The 12,321-nt window shown below is 38.3% G+C and overlaps 1 protein-coding gene across 1 annotated transcript in view; it reads right to left on the bottom strand.

The window, feature by feature from the left end:
* Positions 1-1,189: 1,189 nt before the first annotated feature.
* runx2a (RUNX family transcription factor 2a) overlaps positions 1,190-12,321 on the bottom strand; it is a 217,351-nt gene continuing 206,219 nt past the window's right edge. Inside the window, exon 8 of the mRNA XM_085997065.1 lies at positions 1,190-6,699. Coding sequence (XP_085853191.1) covers positions 6,221-6,699 — 479 coding nt within the window. The 3' untranslated portion in view covers positions 1,190-6,220. The remainder of the gene's footprint in view (positions 6,700-12,321) is intronic.

The following is a 12,321-nucleotide window of genomic DNA, read 5'->3' as shown; positions in this document are numbered from 1 at the left end:
TAAATAGGGGCATTGAATACAAAAACAAGAAAGTCATGCTAAACCTTTACAAATCTCTGGTTAGGCCTCAGCTTCTGGGCGTCACACTTTAGGAAGGATGTCAAGGCCCTGGCGAGGCGAGGATACAGAGATTTACGAGGATGATACCAGTGATGAGTGAGTTCAGTTATGTGGAGACTTTGGAGAAGCTGGGATTGTTCTCCTTAGAGCAAAGAAGGTTAAGGGGAGACCTAATAGTGGTATTCAAAATTATGAGGTTTTTGTAGAGCAAATAGGGAGAAACTATTTCCTCTAGCACAATGGTCGGTAACCAGAGGTCAAAGATTTAAAATAATTGGCAAAAGAACTAGAGCAGAAATGAGGAGAAATTATTTCACGCAGAGAGTTGTTAAGATCTGGAATGCACTACCTGAAAGGGTGATGGAATCAGATTTCATAGAAACTTATAAAAGGCAATTGGATATGTAGTTGAAGAGGACTAATTTACAGGGTTATGGGGAAAAAGCTGGGGTATGGGACTAAATTGGACAGCTCTTTCAAAGATACAGCACAGGCATGATGGGCCAAATGGTCTCCTTCTGTGCTGTAACATTCTATGATTCTATTTACCAGTATTGTGTGTAAGGTGTTTTCTACTAAAATTAGTGTATGTGGCTAAAATGGTATCGTCATAGCCATGCCTGTGTCTATTCAGCAATTTTTATTGGCCAACTATGTGCTAAAACTGCAGTTCCTGACTTGCTGAGTTTTTCCAGAATTTTCAGTTTTTTAACAAAAGGGGTGATTCCATAATCCTGCGCTGCAAGCCGGCAGCCATGCATGTAAGGAGTCTAAGAATTGTAATCCTGTCTTCGGCCCATGTTCCCTGTGAGCGTGTCCTACCTGCTGGGAATGCAGAATCACCCCTCATGTGCCAGACAGCCCTGGAGCTTGTCTTCATTTTAATGAAGGTTATGGAAATTTTGAATGCAGCTCTGTAACTCCTGAAGTATTTGGCTCTTGTACTATGATTCATTTGGTGACTCAGACACATGTACTTCTGAGTAGCATTTCAAGGGGATTTATTCAGTAACCACCAGGGGAAATCTATCCAAAAGAACCAGCGCAAACCTGAATACCATGGCTGTAAACCCTATAGCTGCATATCCTTTGCAGTATCTAAAAATGGTCAAAGAACATTGATGCAAAATTAATAGAAAATGCCATTTTATTGAAAATGAAATTCAAACTTAAATCAATGTTACAATCGTGACAAAATGCCAGACAAGGAATCTTGCAGTTCGGTGACACAAAAACCACTACCTTAGCATTATTCCCTTTTAAGACGTAGCAAAGTGATTCATAATCAATGATGGCAATGGCTTGGAAACACAATGCGTTTGTACAGTATATTCAGTGCAAAGCAATTATTGAATAACAGCAATAAAAAGCTTGTATTTATACAAAAAGTAAAAAAACACAGAATAAAAAGGCAGAAGTGTAAGTATACCTTTGAAATCAAAACTGCAGAATGTTTTCTGTTTTACATACACAAAAATATGAACGGATTAAAATGTATGTTTTTTCATGGAGCTTAACTATCTATGTGGTAATTACATTAGAAAGCTAGGATTTCCATTCCATGCCTACAATCACAAACTAGAAGAATACAAAATATGAACCGTATCATAAACTGCTGAAATTAAGATAAAAGAAGCCTTTTGTGTTTGTAAAGAGAATTCAGGGTTGAAGATAATGTGTACCAAATCAGAGATGGATGAGGCTCACCTAGGTCCTATTCAATCATTATAGTTGAAACTGCTGCTGATGCCTTTCAATGTGCTTAATAAATAACAGGATAAAGTGTTGTTTTCCACCACTTAAATCTTGAGAGTATTGCTTTCATAACACTAAACAGCTATGTGCACATTTTAACGTGGCAGTCACTGGAAGCAAAAACAAATATGTTGTTCTTATCAGTAAACGATTAATAAGCAAAGTTTATTTTTGCCACCAGTATTGGCCAGTTACATTAGCAGTGTGACTGTCAGCTAAAAAAACTCAAAAGTTTTCTGAGTTCTGCTCGACACAATTGTGCTCATCAATTATTAATATGAACTGCTATGGTCAGCAAATACTTCGATTTACAGCTCAAATCAGTGCTTCTGCTTCCTTAGCAACAATCCTAGTACCCAAGGTCTAGAGGAAAGCAGATTAACCCTTTCGCCAGCACAAAACTAGAGGCAGCTCTAACCTGTGGTTCTGATATGCACCGCTAGATTTTTTCCGGTTTGGTCTGATGATACTTCACACCTGCACAGTATTCTGTGAATGAAATGTTCACAAAACAATAGGATGTTGCATAGGATGATAAAATTATTCTCAATAATTAGCAGAAAAATGAAAGTGGAGAGACAACAACTCCAATATTCAGTGCTATCCCAAGAACTTCTGCAGAATCACATCTCATCGGTGAAGGAACCAATTTATTATTTGACTGACAATATGGGATTCATATCTAAATGTAATATTTCAGACATGAGTGTGCAATATTGGTTGTGATTGCACAGTGCAATTGGAGTGATTTGAAGCTGAATTCCTTTTTTGCTAGTATAATACCTCAGATTATCTACTACCACTATTTAAAGAATTAAAGTACTTGGCGTACTGTAAAGTCTATTAAATTACATCCCCATTAACAACAAATGTATCAGTAAACTAGCTGAGGCATCACATAACTGCAGCATAAATGATTGCTTGAGTTAGCAGTCAGTACCATAGAAACCCCAAAAGATGTTCACATCTGCAGTAGAAAACCTGCTCCTAACGGAAAAGCGATGAATACACTTTGCTTGATGTCCAAAATGTATAGCAATTATTAAAACATTTGCTGTAGGATATTAACCTGGTGGATACTGGATCTATCTGGATGTGATTTGAAGTGCTTTTGACTGTACAAAATCTTAAATTTGGTTCCAAAATTGCTGCCTGCAGCCCTACAAATATCACATCCTAACAAAGAATGTTCTTTTTAAAAAAATCACTTTATATAAAAAAACATATTTAAATCTTTGAAAGCCCACCTTAGCAATAAAAATTACATTAAACAAATAAAGTACCTCTTATTAAATAGGTAACAGCTTGCACTGGCAGTAAGATTTGATTAATTCAACCTTGAGTCGTGTAACCTGACACCTGCTTTTTTAAGTGCTGCTGAAAACTATTGAACTCATTACCTGTACAGATATATAAACGTAGGCTGGTGGTTTGCTTCAAGCTACCACTTGCAATAAATAATATCAATAAAGTTGTCCAGCTTTAATGTAAATAGGCCATATTGAACCTTGGGTCCACAAAAAGCATGCTTCACACAAGAAAACTTTACAGTAAAAAAAGCGTACTATATCTAAATATTGAAAAATATTTGACATTTATTTAATACATAAAATCGTAATGTCTAAGTCTCAGAATAGAACAAAGCATTTGAAATTAAGGAAGCATTAGGATAAGTAGATATTGCATTAATGTACCTCTCATGTATTTTGTGCTTTTTAAGTTACAAAGACTGAATACACATTTCCATGTGTAATCTTTCTAAGTTAATGATTTGATTTATCGGTATGGCAATATTAATATTTCAAGTACCTGGGTTACCATAATACATGGTGTGTTCTCTATAAATGTACCAGCTACACTTGCCTTAATGGGGTTGAACCAATAGGAAACCTTGTAAGACTGACAGTTGGACATGATAATAAAGAAAAAAAGAACTTAGATTCATATAGCACCTTTCATGGCCTCAGGTCATCCCAAAGTGCTTTAGAGCCAATGAAGTACTTTTGAAGAGTAGTCACGACTTGACTATGTCGTTTTATTTGTAATAGTACTTGTAGGCCAGCTGGTTTTGCATAAAGCTATACCTCCAATATGGGTCACAGCAGACCTATATATGTCAACTGAATTTCGATAATAACGATGAATATGCTGAAAATTCACTGGTTTCTGTTTATGTACATCTAGATAATGCTGCTGATTCTGAAAACTATATTAATTACCTCAATGGTAGCCACTGAACTTTCTCCTTTAAAGATAATGATGTAGTGAAGCACATCATTATCTTATTGTAAGTATTTTCTCTGATAAATAGGACGTTTTGATGAAGCATCTCTACCTGAAACATTAACCATTTTCCCCTCTTTTTTGATACCGATGGGCCTGCTGTATATTTTCAACTGTAATTATTCCAAATTTTCAGTATTTGCAATTTTTTCTTTCTCGTTGTTACCATAGCCATACATACTCAAACTAAAACATTCACAAACATGTTTTCATGTGCACACCTGTGAGTGTGTGTGTAGTACAGTGAGTGTATGAAACAAAAACTTTCTCTCCACTTGACCACTACTTCTTAAAAGAAAGTCATAATAGCGAGCATCTCACCTTCAATAATCCAGGTTGATTAGGGGAATAAATGGAACTTAAACATGTTTCCAGCATTTTCTGTTTCCATTATGGAACTAATACATTGTTTAACTGGACTGAACAGAAATAGTGACCACAACAGCATGTGTCTTTTAGCTGCTGGCATTGAACAATGAGATTCCGTTTTAATTTTCTTGATTACAGGGTCTTTGAATTTTGAGCAGTTAAAAAAGGTTTGAATAGTAATAATCGAATGATACAAGTCAGATGCCACTTTGTGCTCTCAACTGCACTGACTCTGTAGATTCATTATAAAACTCCAATTGATCCTAATCATCAGCATATAGATTAATAACCGCAGATACCAGAAAATTTAAGTTAAATTGGGGCAAGTGGCGGGGGAGGGTTCTCATTCTTTATATTGATAAACAGTGCTATAGGGATATGATTGGGAGATGTGCTGTTGGACAGCAACATATGTGCCCATCCCTTCCTTTGACAAAGCCCTGCGCCTGTCAGTCATTTAAGGATATTTCTTTGATTAGATACCTTTTAGAAAATAAGGCCAATTTGCCAAATAATACACTTCAGTTTGTACCCCAAAGAAATTTTCACTTTACAACAAAATATACAATATACAGTTTTTAATTTATATGTTTTAAGAGAACTTGACTAAAGTGGAATAGATGATTCGAAGGCAAGTCTCCCACACCCACTGGCATGAGCTACTAAGAATATCCCTATTTCCATCATGTTACTGTTCTTATGGATGCACAAATATTTAGTGATTAAATCATCCTGGAATTCTAAATTTTGGGAGGAAATCCCATGTAATTAAAGTAACCCATCTGAGTATGAATATCATGACAATATTAATATTAACTGCCACCTTTTCTCAAGTATAGACAACTGCAGATACTAAATTATAATGATGCTACAGTAGACATTACTATTTTAATGTCGCTATGTCACCATGAAGGAGCCATTCAATTAATGAGTAAACAATATTCAAAAGAAACATTAACGACATAGAAATAGAGTGAGATTTCTCCAAGCCAGATGATATTTACCTCGTTTGAAACTGAAAAGTCACTTTGTTTGAAACATACATAAAAGCATTTAAAGAATGCAAAAACAGACATTCCTCTTGAAATCTGCAGCAAACATTCAATTAACAGAAATTCTTGGATAAACGGCACTTAGAAAACAACTTCTTTCTATTTACACTTAAAGGGGATCTCTCAAGAAATTCATTAAAAAAAGAAAAATTCTGCCCCTCTATGCATAGTTACAACTGAGTGCATACATTTACATTTCTGATACCACTATTCTAACTGCGAACTATTTTTCCTCATAGACAATTTATAAAAAAAGTTAAAGTGGGTAACTATTTCTTGTAGGACTTTTCATCTTCTTAAGCTTAGAGTCCTCTCATTCTTCTTGTTTTTAGCCATTTTTCGTGCTACTTTCAATGTTGTTTCAATAATACATTTATAAATTACTGCAATTTGCACACTGTCAATTCTTGGATGTTATGTGCAAGGCCCATCTTTCTAAAACAATAAGGTTTTGCTGAATAGCTAGAAGTTCTTCATATATTTGGACAAGATACCAAGTTCACTGATGAACTTACAAATAGGCAACGTGATGTGCATATGTTGATCAGTACAGAAACGTCCTCAAATACTGTACCAGTTCTTTCACTGAACAGTCTTACTTTGATAAGATTTTCTTCCAGTTAAAAACTGTACAATAGGCACTATTTAATTGATGACATCCTTTCCAAGTAGATGTTCTGTATTCCTATGGAATCAGAAAGTCAGTATGGTCTCCAGACAGACTCATCAATCCTCCCAGTGGAAGTCAACACAGTGGGGGAATTGCTATGGCTACCAGCAGCATCTACACCATCATTTTGGTTGGGCAGGTTGGGATTAAGGAGTGTACTGCCAGTTGATGCACTGGTACAAGGTGGCAACATTCTGGAGGGTGAGCGTTCTCCCCCGGCCACCATGGAGAATTGGTAGGATCCAGAAGAGGTGCCATAGTAGAGATAGGGTGCACTGCTGGTCTGGAAGGGTCCACTTTGGTTTGGGGATGAGCCAGGATAGGGCGGTGGCAGGTAGGTGTGATAGTGTGTAGCCGCAGACATACCCAGAGACATGCCAGTTGTGACTGGAGTTGGTGTGTAGGTGAAGGCGGCTGGGTAGTGCATTCGGGGATTGGAGAAACGGCTCTCTGTGAGGGAAGAAAGCCCAAACTGTCGTGGGTCTGAGAAGGGGCCAAGGTCTGTAGCACCTACAAAAGAAAACAGAGAGTTACATCTTACAAGTTATTCAAAGAGGCACAGTACTTGTTGAGAAACATTTGCAAACCACCTTTCTGGGCTTGCAGGCATTTAAAAGTAATGTTGTAATTCACATCTAAACATCATTACATCACTTGTGCTGCTGTCATTATAAAAAATATGTGACTATTCTCTCTAATAACAACCAGATTTAACACTGTAACTTTTCTTACATTCCTGTAGTGTTGATTTCTGTGTGCTCTGCTATGTTTTACCACCCCTAGGATAATGTACAATTTGTTTTATTCTAATGTACTAGTCATGGGATTTATTGTGCTAATGAAATTTCTTAATCAGAAGTCAAGAATTCAAAAAGTTTATGATTATGTTACTTCCTGGAAATCAACTGAGGATTATCACTTGATAAACTTGCAATGATTAAACCAAACTTGCTAATCCTTCAGTGTAGACATTATTGCACATGAACTACATGCATTGGCTGTCAGCAGAACATCCACCATGACACCTCTGGTGACAAGTAAAAAGGACCCAAAATGGACTAAAATCACTCCTACAACTTCCATGGCACACATTAAAATGCTATTGATAAGATAGGACTGATTTCAAGGCAGCAATCTCAGTTTGTGGTTCAGATCAAGATTATAAACTGCTCAAGCTGCACTCTCACAATTTACGATGTTGCCTGAACCTGAGATTACTGCATTGGATATGTGTTATTCCCTTTGTATTTATGTTTGCTGTGCCTTATGTATGTACATTTATTAATTTCTTATACAAATATGTATTTATTGAATATGTTATAATCCTATGTGGGATGGAACAGAGAAGAAACAGATTGTAGGTTTGTTAAGTGTATATGAGCACTAATCCATTTGGGCACTTGCCATGGCATGGTAACAGTCAGTGAGAGTGGGCCCAGAGACAAGCCACTACTTTATTGTGACCACATATCTCTCGCTGCCCTTCCTCACATGTAGCAGAAGGAAAAGTGATCATTGGCTCCTCCACCACTTCTGGAACCAATGGTGATCTATTTTTATACAATAGAGGGTGCACACTTATGGACCAGTGGGAAAGGTGGATTACGTGGGCCATCTAAACTGGCAGAAAGCTGAGAACTGACTAAAATTATCACACAAATAGCTGGCAGATTTAGAGCACTGGCCACTAATGAGACTCAAATGCTTGAGCAGTAATATGAGACCCAAAGGGAATATGTTTGATTAAATTCCAAGAGCATTCATGAATGTTCTTTATGTAATACTGAGGCCTTTTGTAAAAACAAAAAAAGTTTTTTTTAAAGAACCGGTCTCCTCTTTATTTTGTATCCTGTCAAAAGTGAATCCAAAGTTCCCATCTGAACCTTCCATTTTAGATTTTAGATTTATTTTACATCTATTGTACAGATTTACACCCCTGTTTTTTAAATTATTCTAAGTATTTAGAAATCACAGATTTGTTGATTCTGAATCTATGAAATAACATACAGAATTTCAAAGACAAATTCTGTTGCCCTATTTATGAAGCTTTCTCTGAGGAGCCATAGAGAAAAGTGTGATACAATGAGCAACATGTAGAGAGCCCAATGTGTGTATACTCTGTTGGAGCGAGAACTATAAATAACATGTATTAGGTATCAATATATCAAAAGGTTTTTTAATGAGGGTCTACTGTACTATAGCTGTAGGCTAACAAAGTAAGTACAAAGCTCGTTGTGTATGTGGTCCCCACAGTTCTAGTTAAACAGAAGTTAGGTAAACATCTTAGAACTATTTTCAACTGTATTTTTCCTGGAGGGAGTACAGTTTTTTTATATACTGTAATTAATATATATGATTTGTTGAAACACATTCCTGAACCAACTTTAAAGAAAGTCTGCACATAAAACTGAATGGAATGCATTATTACTTATTAGTTTGTGCCTAAACAACAGCAGATATCTTAGGTAAGGAATGCGATCCTTTCTTCAGTATGTCTGGTATGCCCACTCTCAGCATTCTTTCACTTAGGGGGTATGAGGTGTGGCCAGTCATGCTTAGCGACTTCCCTCCTACATCCTGTCTCTGTAACCCAACCTCTGCCAAGAGTAGGTGCCAGCAGCTCTAACCTAATATGCAATGAAAGGAGTCCTATAAAAAACTGAATTAACTTTAACGCCATATACGGTTTAGTGTGGGGGGGGGGGGCGCAGTGGTGGTAGTAGAGGAGAGAAGAACTATTTTAATAACTGAGGACAACCCCCTGCCTCTTCACCACCACCCCACCCCCCGCCCAATCTTTCCAAGAGTTTTATCATGAGTTTTTTTTCCCATGTTCTATGCAACAAGAGGCAGCTTTGGTATACATTAATCCACATAGAATGCCAAGTTTTCTCCGAACAGGGTTAACTCCAGAAGCGGTCATATTGAGAGCATAAATGTTTAGCAGCCCATCAAACTATTACCTCATTCTATCCTTTACACCCCATAATTCTAGACATGTCAAAATTATCGGCACTGCAAATCAATGTTGGCCTGTTTCAATCAGTCAGAAGCCTTTACACAGCTAATAGGACAATCTCCTCCTCTCTTTCCAAGGTACAAGGACATGAACTATTGTGCAGAAATAGCCATTCCCTTTTAAAATGTATTACAGCTCTAAGTATTTGTCAATGTTTACATGTACTATTCTACAAGAGGATATGACTTAGCCTGCTATTTGCCCAATTATCCTGTCCTGCAGTTTTATTATACTGTTGCTGTTGTGTGCTTTGAAAGTGCTTTATTTTGCTATGGTTTCCTATTTCATTTTGTAACAAGTTACAATAATCAACCATTTCCCCCACCCCAAATTTAACCCTTTCGCCTCTTTTTTTTGAACGCACTGACTCATACGGAGGTGCAGTTTCATGGGTATGGAGAGAGGGGGCAATAATTCTAAGGCACCTTTCTCATGTCCATTCTTTACATGTGAACCAAGAGTGGCCCCGATTTTCACAGCCTTCACCAGGCAGGAATGGGGCTGCACCAGGTCAAAAACAGTAGTGTGCCACCTACCACCCCACTGCTGCTCTTGATATGGCTGCCATCATTTCTGACCATAGGTGGAATTGACTGGCCAGAGCGCCCACCTGTTTCAGCGGGGAGCCTACTTTTATTATGCAAATTGTGTTCCGACCAGTTGTAGGAGCCCAATGCAATTTTGAGGTACAAATGTACAGACGGTCTGTCATTAGCACGAGGCGGTGAGTGGTCTAATTAAAGGAACTGCTGCTGGCCTTTCTCAAGGTATGTAATTAAAAGTTTTGTGTATGCTTTTTGTGTGTTCAGGAGGAACAGGAGGAATTCCTCCTGGCCGCATGAATATTTTCTGGACTGCCGCTGGCCCATCTGTGCTCCTCCCATCGATTGTTTTCCCTTAAACATAGAATTTCCTGCTTGGCCAACGGAGGAGCCACCGGAATTCCACCCCCCGCCCCCCCCTTCCCCATTGACTGGCAAACTGGCAGCCATCAAAATGGCTTGGCCCTCTCACTGGCGACACTGGGCTGGCAGAACAATTGCACCACCCAACCGATATCCACTCAAAGTCAAAATCAGTCCCAGTAAGTCTCGGTAGACTACTTACCTGCGGGGGCACCACAGCTAAGCCCAATTATGCCCTTACTGATGTGCACATGTGCATACATTCCAGCAGGGACAACTAGATAGTGATCAGGAGCAGGAACATTAGTTGAATCTCTCTCCTTTTTAATCAGTGATGCATAGGCCCATCTTCCACCGTCCATAAACTTGAGCACATCCAAAACTCTCATGCCCGTATCTTAACTCGCACCAAGTCCCGTTCACCCATCACCCCTGTGCACACTAACCTATATTGGCACCCAGTCTGGCAATGCCTCCATGGCCTCACAGTTCCCTATCCCTGTAACCTCCTCCGTCCTTACAACCCTCTGAGATCTCTGCTCTCCTCCAATTCTGGCCTCTTCCCCATCCCCGATTTTAATCGCTTCACCATTGGAGGCCATGCTTTCAGCTGACTGGACCCTAAGCTCTGGAATTTCTTCTCTAAACTTCTCTACCTCTCTCTCCACCTTTAAGACACTCTTTAAAACCTACCTCTTTGTCCAAGCTGTCCTAATATCCTTATGTGGCTCGGTATCAAATTTTGTTTGATAATACTCCTGTGAAGCACCTTGGGACATTTTACTACATTAAAGATGCTATATAAATGCAAGTTGTTGTTGTTGTTAATGTGGTTCTGCCTGAAAGGCAGCTAACTTCCACACACATCAGGAATTGAACTTGAGATCTTCCTAGTCTGTATGGCTCACTTTCAATCCACAGGGTGCACTTATCCACTGAGCTGCCACGATAGTTGTCTACTAAGGAATACTTCAATCAGGTAATTTACAGAATTATTATGTTACAATATAAAATAACTGGCTTCATCAGATAAACCATAATAAAAATCTTTTGCAGTAATTTGAAAATACACTCTTCGAAGTCCAAAGGAAAAAATGCTGTGTGTTTAAGGCGGCCACACAAGTTGTGGCACAGCCTCACATGACCAGTATATCACTCCCCAGAACCTATTGCCCAGACCTGCTCCCTGAAATGCTTCCAGTGAGTGCGTGAGTAGGGACCCCTTCAGAGGGAATAGAATGAATCGGAAAGACATATGGAAACGTTTTCATTGAACTGTTTCCACGAAATTTTTAATGAGCCAAAGCCCTTAGATGTGGTTCAATGCCTTAAATTAGCAAAATAAAAAGGACAAATCCTCTTTCCCTTTCAATCCATACTCTACTTTAAAAAAAATTAAAAACCACTAATTGCTTGTGGTTCAACAACAGAAAGACATTAAAACAAGACCTTCCTCCTAAAAATAGCAGCAGTGCTCTTCATATTCCTATTCATAATCAATAGTCTTTCTCCCAGTCAGATTGTCTCCTTGAGGCACATAATGTAATTTTTCATGTGGAAACAGGTGGGAGGGTTCAAGACTTAAATATATGTGTGGTCAATTAAAATTGCTGCCATCAATTATTCATTTTGCCAAAACCTGAAGCAAACTGCCTCTAGGATACAACTAAACATTATATTTTGCCTTAGAGTAGTAGAATTAGAAATTATCAGAATTCAAAAACCATGCAATTACAGATCATTGTGTCTGGTCATTCAAATTTATCTGCATTTATATTTTGGAGTAACAGAAGACAACAATTTTAACAGATGAATAAAAAGCAGGTAGAGGGTGTTCTGGTAAGTAGTAAGTAAGCTGCTTGAACTTGTTGTGAATTCCCACCCTCCGCTTTTAGACATTACTCAGTATGGCATTCCAACTTGCCAAGGGATGTGTAGAGGGCAAGACAGTCTGTCTGAAGCTCATTGTCTTTCCCTTCTGTTGGTCAACATGTAGAGTAGGATTGGCACAGGAAGCTGTAAGGAAGCCCACTTCCCACTCATCTGACCTGTTGGTTATGTGGCCAAGGCATAGATGGTAGATGAGAGCGATTACAAGGGAGATGAAATACGTTCCCTGTCTGCTTCAACATAACTAATTACATCGGAAAAATCTCAAACTTTGTTTCTAGAAAAAGCAATGTAAAATTGCAGCTAAATTTCCATGAG

Source organism: Somniosus microcephalus, chromosome 9 (genome assembly GCF_052327205.1).
Source record: "Somniosus microcephalus isolate GS21.2 chromosome 9, FLI_Smic_1.0, whole genome shotgun sequence".
In the NCBI taxonomy this organism is placed as follows: domain Eukaryota; kingdom Metazoa; phylum Chordata; class Chondrichthyes; order Squaliformes; family Somniosidae; genus Somniosus; species Somniosus microcephalus.
Note: the sequence above shows the minus strand (reverse complement) of the source record. Positions and strands in the feature narration are given on the sequence as shown.